The sequence below is a fragment of the Notolepis coatsorum genome, assembly GCF_963971535.1.
Source record: "Notolepis coatsorum genome assembly, chromosome: 16".
NCBI classification, from domain to species: Eukaryota; Metazoa; Chordata; class Actinopteri; order Aulopiformes; family Paralepididae; genus Notolepis; species Notolepis coatsorum.
The window spans coordinates 4542683-4562484 of NC_140180.1; the positions used below are offsets into that span (position 1 = coordinate 4542683).

Consider the following 19802-nt stretch of genomic DNA (forward strand, 5'->3'; position numbering starts at 1 on the left):
TCCTGTGATGATGCTCTCCTCACAAGGCTTTAAAGCTCGTTCTCGATGAATGGGCAGGCATGCCTATAGTGCGTACCTTGTCTACTGTATATACCCCCTAAATTATGGCTTTGTTCCCTTTTAACAATGATTTGTTGTTATCTATGTGTAGTGGTAACCACAATGCAGGATTCAACTATCATGATGGTTGTATTGTAGTTACAGAGTCACTGTCACAAACATATCTATGCATTTCTTTCTTTATTTTCCCATTAGATTGCTTTGCTTATGCATCTCAGGGGGCGCTGACCCACTGACTGGGACATGTAGATTCTCTTAAGTTAGAGTTGTTGCTGTCCATGGTGCTGAATGTCGTTTTCCATTGCTGCAGTAGTTGAGAAATAGTTTTTTGTTGTTGAAATGAAGAACGCAGGTGTTTTATATTATGGCTAGTTTCTCATGCAACTATTTACCTAATATTTCAGTGTAGTGCACGTGCTCTGCATACAATATGTATTGACCAATACCTACACCCCCTGCATCTACGTCCTTATTTCGTAGGGAGTCAACTGTATTGTATGATTCGATTCCGCTAAGCCTATATATTTTATTTATATTATTTCATTCATCGTGCTCCTCTGATCATAATTAATGATTTAATAGCTGTTCCTTAGATCAACAACACGTTTATAATAATCAACTTTCGCTACAAATGTTAGGGTTAATGTAACGTTTATATCACATCAGGCAATGTAATAATTTCGATTTTTGTTTTGTTCACTTCAGAGGACGCTAACCCATGTATGAATTATGAACATGTGTACATGTTGTCATTCGAGTTGCTGTCCATGGTGCTGAAACTTGATTGGCGTTCTAACTGGATTTACTGTATGAAGGGCAACCCGCAGTGATTTAAAGCAACTTTTTAAACACTCAGCTATACAGTACTATAGTACACATGTTTAAAGCTGAGCATATATTGTTTCCATCCCTAGCTTGAAAGCTTTTTATAATGGTATTATTCTCACCCAAAAAGTGTAATGTGCTGTTGAATCACATGGTGTCACTGCATGCTATCTTTTTAGAAACTATGCTCTGTCCAATAGCCTTCCGTCATCACCTTCTTTCATGGCCGCCCCCTTTTCCGCCAGTTTGATGTTTCGGCAGAGGAACAGTCATTTGGAGCGTGCGTTTGGCATAGCCTATCATATCTGGGATACAACCTATCATATCTACATTTGATTTCTGGCATACCTCTGGACATGGCTCACCTTTTGTTACGCTCTTGGATACAATGAGCAACATATCCTTTATGATTCAGTTATAGTGTTGGTGGAATATTCTGTATCACCTTCACGTCATGGAACAAAGAGGACACGAGCCCTGGAGGGAGCGTCGAGCGTGGGTCGCCGTCGTGGTTGTGTTGGATCTCTTGTGGACCGGAGCTTCAGCGCAGATAAGATACACTGTACCCGAGGAGGTTGTAGAGGGAACTGTCGTTGGGAATATCGCCAAGGACCTGGGACTAGATAAGAGCACGCTGAAAGAGAGGGCGTATCGTATCGTGGCTGGCGCGACTGAGCCCCTCTTTCGGGTGAATCAAAACGACGGTATATTATACGTCAATAGGAAGATAGACAGAGAGGAGGTTTGCGAACGGAGCAGTACGTGTTCGATCAACCTGAAAACGGTTCTCGAGAACCCACTGGAGATCCACTATGTGGCGGTGGAGGTGCTCGACGTGAACGACCACTCTCCCAGTTTCCCAGAGAAAGAGAAAAGGCTTGATATCTCAGAGTCCGCATTACCGGGAGCACGATTTCAGCTCCAAGCTGCGCGCGACCCAGACGGTGGTCAGTTCTCCGTGCAGCAGTATAAACTAAGCCAAAACGATAATTTCCGGGTTGACGTTAAAGATAGAGGAGAGGACCGCAAGGTGCCATTTCTGGTTCTAATGAAACAGTTAGATAGAGAAGCCACCAGACAACACAGGCTTCTCCTCACCGCCATCGACGGAGGAAGGCCAGCGAAGTCTGGCACTATAGAAATAGTCATCGACATTATCGATGTTAATGACAACTCTCCTGTTTTCACTAAAGAGGTATATTCTGCCACTGTAAGGGAAAATGTGCCCGCTGGCACTTTAGTGATTCAGGTAAATGCGACTGACTTAGATGAAGGTGTAAACGGTGAAATACAATATTCTTTTGGCGAGGAAGTAGATTTGAAATTGCTGGATCTATTTAGTGTTGATCCAATCACGGGAGAAATTAAAGTTATAGGTCTGATCGATTTCGAAAAAAGTAAGAGTTATGAAATTGATATACGGGCGTCGGACAAAGGACAGGTTCCTTTAACAACCGACAAAAGTGTAAAGATAACTGTAGTGGATGTGAATGATAATGTACCTGAGATAGAAGTGACGTCATTTTCCAACTCTGTCCCAGAGGACTCAAGAACCGGAACCACTGTGGCGCTGATCAGTGTTAACGATCTAGACTCAGGCCTCAACGGGAAAGTGATCTGCATGATCAAAGAGAATGTTCCGTTTACATTATCCCCATCATTACAAGATAACATGTACGCTGTGGTCACCAAGTCTCCGTTAGACAGAGAACAGGTGACTCAATATGATGTGACAATAGTTGCTAAAGACGCAGGTCAGCCAGCCTTGTCATCTGAAAAGACTATAACTGTTGTTGTATCAGATGTGAATGATAACAGACCAGAGTTTTCACTGAGTCCCTATACTTTCTATGTGACTGAGAATAACTCACCAGGAGCCTCTGTGTTTTCAGTGAGGGCCTCTGATCGTGACGAGGGTGATAATGCTCTGATATCATATCATATCCTGAGAGATGGAGGTGAAGATAACAAACTAGCCTCCTTTCTTAACATCAACTCTGAAAACGGGGACATTTTGGCGCTAAAAAGTTTTGACTTTGAAACTTTGAAAAAGTTCCAATTCCAAGTTGTTGCCACAGACTCTGGAACTCCACCACTAAGCAGTAACGTCACAGTGAACGTGTTCATTCTGGATCAGAACGACAACGCTCCAGTCATCCTGTATCCAGTCAACACTAACGGTTCTGCTGAAGGTGTGGAGGAGATTCCCCGCAATGTGAACGCAGGCCATTTGGTGGCTAAAGTGAGAGCCTATGACGCTGATATAGGATATAACGGCTGGTTATTGTTCTCACTGCAGGAAGTTAGTGACCACAGTCTCTTTGGTTTGGACCGCTATACAGGACAGATAAGAACACTTCGCTCCTTCACAGAGACAGACGAGGCTGAGCAGAAACTGGTCATACTGGTCAAAGACAATGGCAACGTTTCACTGTCAGCAACAGCTACTGTGATGGTCAACGCTGTGGAGCCCAAAGAGGCGTTTGCAGCTTCTGATGTTAAAAGTGCAGCAAAAGACGAGGAGGAGAACAATGTGACATTTTATCTGATGATAACTTTGGGCTCAGTTTCAACACTTTTTCTCATCAGTATCATCGTGTTGATTGTAATGCAGTGCTCCAAAACCACAGACTGTTCCTCCAAGTATTTACAAGACGTGAATTACGACGGGACACTGTGCCACAGCATCCAGTACAGATCTGGAGACAAACGCTACATGTTAGTTGGACCCAGAATGAGTATAGGTTCTACTATAGTCCCGGGCAGCAATGGAAATACTCTAGTGGTCCCTGACAGGAGGCGGGCGTCTGGAGAGGTAAGAGGCCTTTAACATCAGTCCTCGTTTCCTTCTTTCATTGTTTTTATTTATAACCTGTAACCTCCTTGATCTCACCCACTGTAACAAGGCAGAGCTTCTGTCAGTAACATGTTAGTATAATGTCTGACCAACAGTTTGATTGGCTTCTTTCAGTAGACAGTTGCCACACTGTGGTAATGCAGAGTCAAAGCAGTGTGTCGCTGTCCGTGGTGCTGAAAGTTTATTTTCCACCAGGACCCTCATTGGCAGCGTTTTTTGTGTTAATGAAAGCAGTTAATCTACAATAGTGTTTTTTTTACCTTTTCCATTTCTATGGCAGCTGTATATGATATATCAAAAGGGGAGGATGGTTGGCATTGTACCTGATAATAACATGCATACATTTATTATATTTTGTAGCGTATGCTTAATTGTATCTCACCAATCTTGCACTGTTGTTCTTGCTGGTCTGCTTTTCCTTTGGTCAACCACACGTTTATAATCAACTTTCGCAACAACGGTTAGTGTAACTGAGGGGTACAATTCCCTGACTGTATTACTAGATATGATACTTACTACCACTACCTTTGTACTTTATATTCGGCCACCCAGTACTCGGCATAAATATATTATGATAAACACTCTCACGTAGATGAAACGGATCCAACACAAATGTACGAAGTCGAAGTAGGTATAAGATAAGATAAGATAAGATATTCCTTTATTGATCCCCTTGGGGAAATTCAGGCATCATAGCAGCATGGGGGGGAGGGGGGAGGGGTACAGGTAGTAAAACAACACAGTATACAGGTAGTAAAAGACAACACAGGCAGTGTAAACAATTTGATCAATATGGTCAATATAATTTACTATCTGACTAGCTGAGGAATATTCACATTATTCACAGTGTCACATGAGGTGCAGTATGCAAGAGGTAGTGTTATAATAATTTACTATCTACTGAGTATACATTAATCAAAGTACCAGGGTAGTCTACTTTGTCCCCCTTGGGTTCCTATAAGTCCCAGGTCAATGTCTGGTAGCAGTCGCTGTCGCTGCCCCCTGTTGTGGGGCCTGGAGGCTGCTAGTCGCTGCCCACTGTTGTGGAGCCTGATGGCCGCTGGTATGAAGGACTGTCCGAGGCGGTTAGTTGAGTGTCGGGGGGGATGAGTCTGTGGCTGAACGAGCTTCTCATCTTGACTAGCTCGTCGTAGAGGGGGTGGTAGGGGTTCTCCATGATGGCATCCAGCTTCCTTATCATCCCCCTCTCTACCATCACCTCAAGTCTAGGTAGCTCGACTCCCACCACGGAGCTAGCCTTCCTCACCAGCTTGTTGAGCTTGTTGGTGTCCCTTGAGTTGATGTAGCCTCCCCAGCATGCCACAGCATAGAAGAGGATGCTGGCCACAACAGACTGGTAAAAAGACTGCAGCAGTTTGTTGCACACATTGAAGGACCTGAGTCTCCTCAGGAAGAACAGCCTGCTCTGTCCCTTCCTGTAGAGGGCCTCTGTGTTGTCCGACCAGTCCAGTTTATTGTTCAGGTGTACCCCAAGGAACTTGTATGAGTCCACCATCTCCACATCCACCCCTCGGATGGAGATGGGAATCGGGGGGGGCCTCTTCTTGCCCCTCCGGAAGTCCACCACCAGCTCCTTGGTCTTACTGGTGTTGAGTTGGAGGTGGTTGCTGTCGCTCCACCCCACGAAGCTCTCCACCAGGGCTCTGTACTCCTCCTCATCATCGTCGGTGATGTAGCTTACGATGGAGGAGTCGTCTGAGAACTTCTGCAGGTGGCACCCGCTGGAGTTGCGGCAGAAGTCTGAGGTGTAGAGGGTGAAGAGGAAGGGTGACAGCACAGTTCCCTGGGGGGCGCCGGTGTTGCTCACCAGTACGTCAGACTGACTATCCTTTAGTCTGACGTACTGTGGCCTCTCAGTGAGGTAGTCCTTGATCCAGGCCACCAAGCCGTGCTCCAGCTGCATCGCAGAGAGCTTCTCCGCTAGCAGTGACGGCTGGATGGTGTTGAAGGCGCTGGAGAAATCAAAGAACATGATCCTCACTGAGCTGCGCGGCTTCTCCAGGTGCGTGTACGCTCTGTGGAGCATGTAGATGATGGCATCCTCCACCCCGATGTTTGCCTGGTATGCAAACTGCAGGGGATCGAGGGAGTCACGCACCAGGGGCTTGAGGTGTTGCAGGACCAGTCTCTCAAACGTCTTCATGAGACGTCAGAGCGACTGGCCTGTAGTCGTTGGGGGTGCTGGGACGTCCCTTCTTGGGCACCGGGACAATGCAGGAGGTCTTCCAGAGCTGGGGCACCCTCTCCAGCCTCAGGGAGAGGTTGAAAAGATGCTGGAGCGGTGCTGCCAGCTGCTCTGCACATACCTTGAGCACCCTGGGATTGGTGTTGTCCGGTCCTCTGGCCTTGTTTACATTAATTTTGGAGAGCTGCCTACTGACCTGACTGGTTGTGATCGTCAGGGTTGGGGGTGGTGGGCAGTCTGCTGGTGTTGGGGGTGGGGTGCCGTTGCTGATGGGTGTGGGGGGGTGGGGGGTGGGGGGGCTGCTTTGTAGGTGTGATCTGGTGCTGGTGTCGATGGGTGGGGGGAGGGGTGTGGGGAGGCCACTCTGGTCAAAGCGGTTGAAAAACGAGTTGAACTCGTTTGCACGCTCTGGAGGGCCCTCCACAGCTGTGCCCTGCTGTTTGAAACCAGTGATCTTCCTGACCCCCGCCCACACCTCCCTGGTGTTGTTGGCCTGTAGTCTGCCCTCCAGCCTGTCCTTGTAGCTGACCTTGGCTGCCCTTAGCTCTTTTTTGAGCTCCCTTTGGACAGCCCTGGCCTGCTCAGTGTCCCCTGCCATGAAGGCCCTCTTTTTCCTGTTTAGCAGGTGTTTAATGTCCTTGCTAATCCAGGGTTTATTGTTTGAGAAGCAGCGTACCCTCTTTGTGGGTACGATGCTCTCCTCACAGAACCTGATGTAGTCTGTGATGCAGTGGGATAGTCCATCAATGTCATCACCGTAAGCCCTCTCAAACATATCCCAGTCTGTCGACCTGAAACACTCCTGTAGCTCCTCCTCGACGTCGTCAGACCACTGTGGGACAGACATGGTGGTCGGAGGCTGTCTCTTAATGAGAGGCGTGTATGTGGATACAAGCCTCACAAGGTTGTGGTCTGACTGGCCGAGGGGGGGCAGGGAAGTCGCACTGAAAGCCTCCTTCACGTTAGCATACAGGAGGTCCAGAGTTTTGTCTCCCCTGGTTTTGCAGGTGACATACTGGGTGAAGTTTGTCAGGGTCTTGTTCAGTCTGACATGGTTGAAGTCCCCATTGATAAAAATAAATGCATCCGGGTGTTTTGTCTGAAGCGCCGCGACGGTGGAGTGTATGACGTCACTCGCCTGCGCCGCCGCCGCGCTGGGAGGGATGTAAACAGTGAGAGCCAGGACGTGTGTTATTTCTCGCGGTAAATAGTATGGCCGCAGACTCAGTGCCAATAGTTCAATGTCGGGGGAACAGATACGTTCCTTAATGGTGATGTGCCCCGGGTGGCACCATTTGGAGTTCACAAAGACAACAAGCCCTCCGCCTCTCCGCTTGCCGCTCTGTTTACTCCGGTCGGCGCGCACCACCGTGAAACCCTCCTGTTCTATTGCACTGTCCGGGATGTTCTCGTTCAGCCAGGATTCGGTGAAGCACAGTAGGCTTGCCTCCTTGTACTCACGCTGGTTGATCATCAGGGCTGAGAGCTCGTCGGTCTTGTTGACCAGCGATCGCACGTTCCCCATGACGACAGCGGGCAGGTAAGGCTTGAATCTCCTGCTGTCCTCTCTCCTGTCCTTCACGCTCGTGCCAGCTCGATTTCCCCGTCTGCGAATCCTTATTTCGGCTGGTAGATTCCTCGGTGGTTCTGCAACTCTGTTTCGAAAGCAGAGGAGAGCCTCCCTCGGGTAAACCAGCCCGCCGTTGTTGCTGTTGTTGTTGTTGTTGTTGTCCTCCTGCCGCGGGTAAACCAGCCCGCCGCCGGTGTTGTTGTCCATTGTTCAGAGCTGTGCTCGACCGAACTTTCCTAACTCAGCTAACTTCACAGAAGTTGTTACAAATGCCTTAACTTGGTCTAAAGCAACACAGCTTCCTACACAGCAATGGTGTGTAGAGCAAGCACTTAATCACTTAATTACATTTATGAATTGAAATAGTATGCACTTTTATGGCAAAGAGTATTCGTCGGTATATCAATAGAGAATGTCCAATCTCTGATGGCGCAGGTGGTAAATATACGACCTGGAATAGTTAAGGAATAACAGCAATGATACTTTAATGATTATAAGACTGGATACACTAGGGGGGTTAATCCGGTCGCTTGTAAGACAACAGGAGTAGGAGGGGGGGGGGGGGGGTAGAGTCTGGCTGCCTCGTCCGGCTAAGGGTATCCTGGGTGAACCCACAGTAGTGCAGTTCAATGCGCCAGCGATCCTTGGACCACAGATGAAAGCAGCTGGACTCTCTGTGGGCCGGCTCTCTCCGGTCCACGGAGGAGAGACGTGAAGCGACCTCGTCTTGCAGAGCGCCTCCTCACCTTGCGTCCTCTCCAGGGGGGGGGGTTCCAACACACGGCAGTGTCGGGGGTCTTTATCCATGGAATAATCACTGTACACAAAGCATAATCCGTGCCTGGGAAGGCGGGCTGTCGTCGGTAGAATAATCCGGTATACAGGTCCACTCGCTCGTCGGCTCTGGGGCTCCTCGGGTGCAGCCTCACATGGGGTCGGCCACCCTGGATAAGCAGCCAGTTCTCTGCCCGAAACGATGGGGTACTGACTACGATAGTATTCTCACCGCACGAAGCTAATAGACTATTATTAGCTTAATAGACTACGTCCAACTCGACGATATAGTGCCAAATATGACTATTCAAATATTAATATACACGATGTCTCAATACCGATGGTAGGCCGAACTTGGCCTTACTCCCACACGTGGCGTCGCGGGGAGGCTTTACGTCTGTCACTCTATTGGAGGGTAAGAAACTGGACTAAAAAGGAAGTCCTACTTTAGTAGCGCAGTATATATACGCAATATGAACAAATAGTACCGTTAGTGGTGCGGTAGCCAGATTCCTACGCGGAACTAGGACTTGTTCGTACATGTTGAGCGGTACGTTTGAACTGGGTCTGGGGGGTATGGCAGCCTGGCACCAAGGTCTCGACCAATAGTAGAATGGAGACTATTATGGGATGTTCAGTAGGCTAGAATGGATATTCAATGCATATTGTACAAGGAATATACAAGGGATATCAGGGAATATTAGAGAATATACAAATACAATTAAATATATATATATAATAAATATATATATTCGGTTTAATCTGGCCCTTCACAACAGCCACCCCCTGATTGGTCCCAGACCTAATCAGTTAAGCAGAGACAGATTAATCGCGTTGTCTATTTACACATAAGGGTTTGCTGTAGGGGTCAGTCAACTTCACAAAGTCATAGGGTTATAGGGTCATGGTCATCATCGATTGTGTCTGGGAGTCGGGGCAGTTCTATGAGCCTCGCCACGGGACGGGTGTAAGTGCGACCCTGGACAAGCACTTCAGCTGCTCGGACCTTGCCGTCGGCACCGGTGATCACTTTGCTTACGCGGCCGGCCGGCCACATAGCTCTGGGCAGTGATTGATCAATAATCATGACGACTGTTCCTTCTGTCAAATTGTCTCTCTCCTTTACCCACTTCTGGCGGGTCTGTAGAGACGGTAGGTAGTGCAGTAGGAATGTCCTTTGTTGTGCACTCTCTATGGTAGTGCAATCATCTATGTTGGGGTCTGCGGAGATAACAGTGCTCAATCCACAGAACACAGGCTTCTTATTCTCAGCCTCCTCCTGACTGGCTTCCCTCGGGATAGGCGTGGGCCACTCTCCTTCCGGGAGCTTTAGGAATGCTGGGCCGTCACTGTAGACATTGCGACGGGTGAGGTCATCTAGGGGCATTCCCCGGGTGATGACGTCAGCTGGGTTCTGTTTTGTATCAACGTAGCGCCACTCTGTTTCTCCGGTTAACTCTTCGGTTAAGTCTTGAATCTCGGTGACTCTGACTCCCACGAAGACTTTGTACTTGCATGAGTCCGATTTGATCCAGGCGAGTACTGTCGTGGAATCTGACCACAGGATTGTTCTAGACACCGGTATGGTGAGCTCACGTTGGATGAGCGTGGCTAGGTGCGCTCCGGCTAGGGCTGCGCAGAGCTCTAGGCGTGGGATAGATTGTTGCTTGCGTGGGGCTATTCTCGAGCGGGCGAGGACAAATGCTGTGTAGATCTCTCCCCCCTCTTCTTGGGCCCGCAAGTAGGCTACTGATCCGTATGCGACCTCTGAGGCGTCACTGAAGACGTGTAAGTCCATTTTACATGTCTCTGGCCTCACCGTGGGTGGGAAGTAGCTTCGGCGCATATTAACGCCTGGGAGTGAGTGGAGCTCCATCTCCCACTCTCTCCAGGTGGATGCAAGGTGTGCGGGAATGGGGTCGTCCCAGCCCTGGTCCTTGTCCCACAATGCTCGTACAATCATTTTTGCCCTGGTGGTGTACGGCAGAATACATCCCAGCGGGTCATATTGTCGGGCGAGTGCTGTGTACACACTCCGTCTGGTGGTCGGCGCCGCCGCCGGCCTTCCCTGCTCCGTAGTCAGGGGCTTGTGTCTGTAGTGAAGCGAATCTGTTTTGAATCGCCACACCAATCCCAGGGTCATCTCCTGGGCTTCTCCCGGGATTGTAGCCATCCAGGTCTCGCTGCTGGCTGCCTTGTCCTCGGAGGAGAGGCTGCGCAGTACTTGCGGATCGCTGCTGGCCCACTGCCTGAGATCAAAGCCGCCTTTGATCAATGAGGCGCGGAGTTTAATCAGGAGAGCCTCGGCTTCTTCCTGGGTTGAAAGGCTTTGTAGACAGTTGTCTACGTAGAAGCTGTTCTTTACGCTGTGTCGGACCTCTTCGTCCGCTGCTGGGTCCTCTGCTACATGTTTCTGTAGTGCAAATGTAGCACAGCAGGGGCTGCACGTCGTTCCGAAGGGGAGGACTTCCCATTGGTAGATGGCTGGGTGCTCATCTCCTGGCTTCTCTCTCCATAGGAACCGTAACAGGGGCTTGTCCTCCTCTACTAATCTCACCTGCAGGAACATTCCTTTAATGTCCCCGCTGATGGCCACCTTTTCCTGGCGGAAGCGGAGTAGACCGCCGAGTAGGGAGGGGCCGAGTGTGGGACCGGGCAGTAACTCTTTATTCAGATTTTGGGATCCGATCTGGTAGCTGCAGTTAAATACTATGCGGTCTTTACCGTTGTGATGTACCTTGTGGTGAGGCACGTACCACGATTCAGTGGTCTGGTCAGCCTCTTTAATGTCCATCTTTGTGACGTGTCCCGCTGTGATGAGCTTCTCAATCTCAGCGCGGTATACACTCTCTTGGGCGGGGTTCTTGGCTAAGCGCCGCTCCGTGTTCAGCAGGTACCGTTCTGTGGCGTCTGTCTTGGCGTGGAAAGTAGGCATTCCTTCTCGCCGCAGGAGTGGCGTGGCGTATCTCAACACGCCGTTGACCGGGACTCTCTTGGTCCCTGTCTCGAGGAGGTGAATGGCGTAAATGTCATCTTTAGAGCGAATGTCTTTTTTTCCGTTCTTAAAGGGCATTTGTTCCAAGGTCCATAGCCGCTCTACGTGTTGCAGGAGTGCGGTTTCTCCCTCTGTGACTCGGGAGTGGAGACATCTAGTGGCTGTACTTCGGTTGAGAGATTTGGCGAGCGGGCCTTGGAGAGTCCATCCCAAACGGGTCTCGACTGCTGCAGGACAGCCTCGGGGTCCGGTATGAACCCGGTCTATCGGGACAATGAGGTCTGCATGGTCGGAGCCTATCAACAGGGTCGGCATAGCATTGTCTATGAGCGGGATCGGTAACTTGCGCAGATGTGCATATTTCTCCATCAGCTTGGCGACGGGGTATGTGTACCGCGACAGTCCTATTTCTTGGCTGGTGAAAGCGTCTGTAATCTGGTACCGTCGCTCAGGCTGGCCGCTTGCTGCGATAGAGAATGAGACATTCTCGCCCTTTATCGTCTTCAAATCTCGTCTTATTGTCCGAATTGTCATTTGGGTCTCGCTTCCCCGCAGCCCTAGCTGGGCCGCAGCGGAGGCGAGCAGAAGGGTCTTCTCTGACCCGTCATCGAGGACGGCGTAAGTGTCCAGGACTTTATTCTGGTAGCTTAGTGTCACACGCACTACTTTTAGGAGTACTCAGGCTCCACTGCTGCTGGCGGGATCGATGTACATGACGCTCGCTTTGCTGCTGGATGGTGCGGGTGAAGGGCGCCGTCTGTTACTGTCGTGAAGTATGTCCAGATGGGCTCCATCGCACTTGGTGCACCTTTTCTTTAAGCGGCATTCGGCTGCCATGTGTGAGCGCGCACAGCGAAAACAGCGCTTGTTGGACTTTATCCATTGACTTGCTTCCTCCGCGTTCAGCTTGGGGAAGGAGTCACATTGCGCTAGCCAGTGTTCCTTCTCACAGTAGGGGCACACCATCTTCCACTTCTCCGTTCTGGAGGGGGTACTGTGGCTCCTGCTGCTCGGTACTGACTCCGATTGGTGCATCACAGTCACCGATCTTCTTCCATCATTTAGTCGTCTGGTTCCTTCTCTGGAGCCAGGGGTGCTCCGTCCGAATGTATCTAGCCGTAGGCTGCTGACTTCTCTCGCCAGGAAGTCTGCTAGATCGAGGAGGTTCGGTTCGGGGCCATTCGGGTCTCGGTGGTCTCTCTGCCGCCTAAAACGCTCCTGTCGAGCGGGCGGCAGCTTCTCCAAGATCCTTTCCACATTTGAGTTGGCGTAAAGTTCATGCCTCCCCTTCTCTCTCTGCGCTCCCAACATCCCTACCAGGGACTGCACTCTGATGGACAGGTCGTCCAGTGCTCGATTGTCTATTGCTGGGGGTAAGCGGTCGATGTGTCGGATCTCCTGGATCACGTAATCCCATATGCGCCCATACCTCTGGTCCAATGCTACCAGCGCTGCTGTGTATGGGGTGGTGGAAGTCGCGTAGGCGAGCGCTATATTATGTGCGCGGGGTACCTTTAAGTGCTTCAGTAGGATGGCGTATTTATGGCGTTCATCCAATACATCCACCAACATGGTCTCCAGACACGTGCGGAGTTCTGTATACTGGGCCCAGTTCTCTTGGGTGAAGTCGGGTACCATAGGCGTGCCAATGTATGACGCTGACTGTGGATACATCGGCGAGCGTTGGGGGAGAGGCCTCCTAGGCGAGTCTCCTCCCGCTCCTTGGTATGGGCTGGTACCGGCAGTGTACCATGGCCCGCTGGTCCAGGTGCTGTTCCTCGGTGCGGGTCGTGCGTCGTGCTCACCCGGGTATAGAGCCGGGGGTCTGTAGCGCAGCTCCGCGGGAGTATAGCCTGGGCTGTACCGGACCTCCTGTTCCGGTAGAGTACTGTGCTGTCGTCGGGCGTGGTTCTCCTCCTCTTCCTCTTCGTCTTCAGTTAGGTCATCCAGTGCTTGTAGTCTCTGGTTTAGCCTCTCCACAGGATATGCTGCTCCTTCCCGGTTGCTAGGTCTCGCTTGGACCGGTGGGGGGAGGTGGTCTGTGGGGGGTATAGACCTCGTCTGTTGGTCAAGTTCAGGGTTGTTTACTCGGCTAGGGGATGCCGCCCTGGAGGTGTGTCTAGACGAGTTCCTGGAGCCTCTGGCGGAGGGAGAGGGTGTTGTCCGTCTGATCAGCTGTTCTATTAGTTGCGCTTGCTGTCTGTCGCGCTCTGCGTCCCGTAGAGCACCAGCAGCTGCTCGCTGGCTGTCTGCTCGGTCTCGGGCCACATTCTCTTCCCTCTGAATGCGTCTTATTTCTAGACGTATATGCTCTTCTTCGCTCCGCTGCTGGATCTGCAGTCGGTCGCGTTCAGCAGCGGCGTTCAGGCTGATGAGGAAGGCCTGCTGTAGGGTCCTCTCTGCCTCGCTGGGAGAAGGCGGTTGTATAGGGGAGCCTTCCCTCGGGGTACTCCTTGCGGAGCCTTGGAGCTCTATCTCCGCGGTGCTCTCCCCGTCTTCTTCCGTGCCGAGTTCTCTCTCGGTAGCGTTGTATTCCTCCCGGGACTCATCGGGGACTACTTCTTCAGTACTGGCGGGGTGTGAAGTCCTGTCTGGTTCCCACTGGTCCCCACCGTGAACTTGGTCAGTTACATTAGAACCCGTAGGGGCCTCTATGGTCGGGGTAGTCTGGGCGTTGGGGTTAGACATACTTTTACTTTCTAGTTTTACCGCGTTTACTGTTAGTAGAAGACTAGGTTGTTGACTGACAGCGTAAGCCTCTAAGTACTGAGGGAGCCGTCGTTCGCGCTGCGGGCGTTGGTTAGGAGGATCGTTTCGTGGAGTGTTCATCATAGGCCATTTCAATATTAATAACACTATATTAATATTACACTAATTACCCTCCGGCTCGAAGGACCAATTGTAACTGAGGGGTACAATTCCCTGACTGTATTACTAGATATGATACTTACTACCACTACCTTTGTACTTTATATTCGGCCACCCAGTACTCGGCATAAATATATTATGATAAACACTCTCACGTAGATGAAACGGATCCAACACAAATGTACGAAGTCGAAGTAGGTATTTATTCCTACACAGCAATGGTGTGTAGAGCAAGCACTTAATCACTTAATTACATTTATGAATTGAAATAGTATGCACTTTTATGGCAAAGAGTATTCGTCGGTATATCAATAGAGAATGTCCAATCTCTGATGGCGCAGGTGGTAAATATACGACCTGGAATAGTTAAGGAATAACAGCAATGATACTTTAATGATTATAAGACTGGATACACTAGGGGGGTTAATCCGGTCGCTTGTAAGACAACAGGAGTAGGAGGGGGGGGGGGGTAGAGTCTGGCTGCCTCGTCCGGCTAAGGGTATCCTGGGTGAACCCACAGTAGTGCAGTTCAATGCGCCAGCGATCCTTGGACCACAGATGAAAGCAGCTGGACTCTCTGTGGGCCGGCTCTCTCCGGTCCACGGAGGAGAGACGTGAAACGACCTCGTCTTGCAGAGCGCCTCCTCACCTTGCGTCCTCTCCAGGGGGGGGGGTTCCAACACACGGCAGTGTCGGGGGTCTTTATCCATGGAATAATCACTGTACACAAAGCATAATCCGTGCCTGGGAAGGCGGGCTGTCGTCGGTAGAATAATCCGGTATACAGGTCCACTCGCTCGTCGGCTCTGGGGCTCCTCGGGTGCAGCCTCACATGGGGTCGGCCACCCTGGATAAGCAGCCAGTTCTCTGCCCGAAACGATGGGGTACTGACTACGATAGTATTCTCACCGCACGAAGCACTACATATGAATAGACTATTATTAGCTTAATAGACTACGTCCAACTCGACGATATAGTGCCAAATATGACTATTCAAATATTAATATACACGATGTCTCAATACCGATGGTAGGCCGAACTTGGCCTTACTCCCACACGTGGCGTCGCGGGGAGGCTTTACGTCTGTCACTCTATTGGAGGGTAAGAAACTGGACTAAAAAGGAAGTCCTACTTTAGTAGCGCAGTATATATACGCACTATGAACAAATAGTACCGTTAGTGGTGCGGTAGCCAGATTCCTACGCGGAACTAGGACTTGTTCGTACATGTTGAGCGGTACGTTTGAACTGGGTCTGGGGGGTATGGCAGCCTGGCACCAAGGTCTCGACCAATAGTAGAATGGAGACTATTATGGGATGTTCAGTAGGCTAGAATGGATATTCAATGCATATTGTACAAGGAATATACAAGGGATATCAGGGAATATTAGAGAATATACAAATACAATTAAATATATATATATAATACATATATATATTCGGTTTAATCTGGCCCTTCACAACAGTTAGGGTTAATATCATGTTTATATCACATCAGATCAGGCAATGTAATTATTTAGATTGAATATTTGTTTTCACCTGAGAGGGCGCCAACCCATGTATGAATTATCATCATGTGTACATGTTGTCATTCAAGGTGCTGTCCATGGTGCTGAAACTTGATTGGCTTTCTAACTGGATTTGCTTTCCTTAGGGATGCTGTATGATGGGCAAACCATAGCAGTGATTTAAAGCAACTTTTTAGACAGTCAGCTATACAGTACTATAGTACACATGTTCAAACCTGAGCATGGATTGTTTCAAAGCTTCAAATCTTTTTATAATGGTATTTTCTCAACCAAAAAGTGTAATGTGCTGTTGAATCACACGGTGTCACTGCATGCTATCTTTTTAGAAACTATGCTCTGTCCAATAGCCTTCCGTCATCACCTTCTTTCCTGGCCGCCCCCTTTTCCGCCAGTTTGATGTTTCGGCAGAGGAACAGTCATTTGGTCCGTGCGTTTGGCATAGCCTATCATATCTGGGATACAACCTATCATATCTACATTTGATTTCTGGCATACCTCTGGACATGGCTCACCTTTTATTACGCTCTGGGATACAATGAGCAACGTATCCTTTATGATTCAGTTATAGTGTTGGTGGAATATTCTGTATCACTTTCACGTCATGGAACAAAGAGGACAGGAGCCCTGGAGGGAGCGGCGAGCGTGGGTCGCCGTCGTGGTTGTGTTGGATCTCTTGTGGACCGGAGCTTCAGCGCAGATAAGATACACTGTACCCGAGGAGGTTGTAGAGGGAACTGTCGTTGGGAATATCGCCAAGGACCTGGGACTAGATAAGAGCACGCTGAAAGAGAGGGGGTATCGTATCGTGGCTGGCGCGACTGAGCCCCTCTTTCGGGTGAATCAAAACGACGGTATATTATACGTCAATAGGAAGATAGACAGAGAGGAGGTTTGCGAACGGAGCAGTACGTGTTCGATCAACCTGAAAACGGTTCTAGAGAACCCACTGGAGATCCACTATGTGGCGGTGGAGGTGCTCGACGTGAACGACCACTCTCCCAGTTTCCCAGAGAAAGAGAAAAGGCTTGATATCTCAGAGTCCGCATTACCGGGAGCACGATTTCCGCTCCAAGCTGCGCGCGACCCAGACGGTGGTCAGTTCTCCGTGCAGCAGTATAAACTAAGCCAAAACGATAATTTCCGGGTTGACGTTAAAGATAGAGGAGAGGACCGCAAGGTGCCATTTTTGGTTCTAATGAAACAGTTAGATAGAGAAGCCACCAGACAACACAGGCTTCTCCTCACCGCCATCGACGGAGGAAGGCCAGCGAAGTCTGGCACTATAGAAATAGTCATCGACATTATCGATGTTAATGACAACTCTCCCGTTTTCACTAAAGAGGTATATTCTGCCACTGTAAGGGAAAATGTGCCCGCTGGCACTTTAGTGATTCAGGTAAATGCGACTGACTTAGATGAGGGTGGAAACAGTGAGATACGATATTCATTTGGCAAAGAAGTAGATTTGAAATTGCTGGATCTATTTAGTGTCGATCCAATCACGGGAGAAATCAAAGTTATAGGTCTGATTGATTTCGAAAAAAGTAAGAGTTATGAAATTGATATACAGGCGTCTGACAAGGGACCCGTTCCTTTAACAACCGACAAAAGTGTAAAGATAACTGTAGTGGATGTGAATGATAATGTACCTGAGATAGAAGTGACGTCATTTTCCAACTCCGTCCCCGAGGACTCCAGAACCGGAACCACTGTCGCCCTGATCAGTGTCAACGATCTAGACTCAGGCCTCAACGGGAAAGTGATCTGCATGATCAAAGAGGATGTTCCGTTTACATTATCCCCTTCGTTACAAGATAACATGTACGCTGTGGTCACCAAGTCTCCGTTAGACAGAGAACAGGTGACTCAATATGATGTGACAATAGTTGCTAAAGACGCAGGTCAGCCAGCACTGTCATCTGAAAAGACTATAACTGTTATTGTATCAGATGTGAATGATAACAGACCAGAGTTTTCACTGAGTCCCTATACTTTCTATGTGACTGAGAATAACTCACCAGGAGCCTCTGTGTTTTCAGTGAGGGCCTCTGATCGTGACGAGGGTGATAATGCTCTGATATCATATCATATCCTGAGAGATGGAGGTGAAGATAACAAACTAGCCTCCTTTCTTAACATTAACTCTGAAAACGGGGACATTTTGGCGCTAAAAAGTTTTGACTTTGAGACTTTAAAAAAGTTCCAATTCCAAGTTGTTGCCACAGACTCTGGAACTCCACCACTAAGCAGCAACGTCACAGTGAACGTGTTCATTCTGGATCAGAACGACAACGCTCCAGTCATCTTGTATCCAGTCAACACTAACGGTTCTGCTGAAGGTGTGGAGGAGATTCCCCGCAATGTGAACGCAGGCCATTTGGTGGCTAAAGTGAGAGCCTATGACGCTGATATAGGATATAACGGCTGGTTATTATTCTCACTGCAGGAAGTTAGTGACCACAGTCTCTTTGGTTTGGACCGCTATACAGGACAAATAAGAACACTTCGCTCCTTCACAGAGACAGACGAGGCTGAGCAGAAACTGGTCATACTGGTCAAAGACAATGGCAACGTTTCACTGTCAGCAACAGCTACTGTGATGGTCAACGCTGTGGAGCCCAAAGAGGCTTTTGCAGCTTCTGATGTTAAAAGTGCAGCAAAAGACGAGGAGGAGAACAATGTGACATTTTATCTGATGATAACTTTGGGCTCAGTTTCAACACTTTTTCTCATCAGTATCATCGTGTTGATTGTAATGCAGTGCTCCAAGACCACAGACTGTTCCTCCAAGTATTTACAAGACGTGAATTACGACGGGACACTGTGCCACAGCATCCAGTACAGATCTGGAGACAAACGCTACATGTTAGTTGGACCCAGAATGAGTATAGGTTCTACTATAGTCCCGGGCAGCAATGGAAATACTCTAGTGGTCCCCGACAGGAGGCGGGCGTCTGGAGAGGTAAGAGGCCTTTAACATCAGTCCTTGTTTCCTTCTTTCATTGTTTTTATTTATAACCTGTTACCTCCTTGATCTCACTGTAACAAGGCAGAGCTTCTGTCAGTAACATGTTAGTATAATGTCTGATCAACAGTGTGATTGGCTTCTTTCAGTAAACAGTTGCCACACTGTGGTAATGCAGAGTCAATGCAGTTTGTCGCTGTCCGTGGTGCTGAAAGTTTATTTTCAACCAGGACCCTCATTGGCAGCGTTTTTGAGTTAATGAAAGCAGTTAATCTACAATAGTGTTTTTTTACCTTTTCCATTTCTATGGCAGCTGTATATGATCTATCAAAAGGGGAGGATGGTTGGCATTGTACCTGATAATAACATGCATACATTTATTATATTTTGTAGCGTATGCTTAATTGTATCTCACCAATCTTGCACTGTTGTTCTTGCTGGTCTGCTTTTCCTTTGGTCAACCACACGTTTATGATCTACTTTTGCAAGAAAGGTTAGGGTTAATATCATGTTTATATCACATCAGGCAATGTATTTATTTAGATTGAATATTTGTTTTCACCTGAGAGGGCGCCAACCCATGTATGAATTATCATCATGTGTATATGTTGCCATTCAAGGTGCTGTCCATGGTGCTGAAACTTGATTGGCGTTCTAACTGGATTTTTGCTCTTCCTTCAGGGATGCTGTACGATGGGCAAACCATAGCAGTGATTTAAAGCAACTTTTTAGACAGTCAGCTATACAGTACAATAGTACACATGTTCAAACCTGAGCATGGATTGTTTCAAAGCTTCAAAGCTTTTTATAATGGTATTATTCTCACCCAAAAAGTGTAATGTGCTGTTGAATCACATGGTGTCACTGCATGCTATCTTTTTAGAAACTATGCTCTGTCCAATAGCCTTCCGTCATCACCTTCTTTCGTGGCCACCCCCTTTTCCACCAGTTTGATGTTTCGGCAGAGGAACAGTCATTTGGAGCGTGCGTTTGGCATAGCCTATCATATCTGGGATACAACCTATCATATCTTCATTTGATTTCTGGCATACCTCTGGACATGGCTCACCTTTTATTACGATCTGGGATACAATGAGCAACGTATCCTTTATGATTCAGTTATAGTGTTGGTGGAATATTCTGTATCACTTCCA

General features: G+C 48.7%; 1 protein-coding gene across 1 annotated transcript; it reads left to right on the forward strand.

The window, feature by feature from the left end:
- Positions 1 to 1339: 1339 nt before the first annotated feature.
- Positions 1340 to 19367, forward strand: LOC311242448 (protocadherin beta-15-like; the record flags this gene model as incomplete). Its single annotated transcript, XM_084331411.1, has 3 exons — positions 1340 to 3700; positions 18484 to 18645; positions 19269 to 19367. 3 exons carry the CDS (start codon positions 1340 to 1342, stop codon positions 19365 to 19367), a joined length of 2622 nt encoding a protein of 873 aa, XP_084187537.1.
- Between the last annotated feature and the right edge of the window lie 435 nt (positions 19368 to 19802).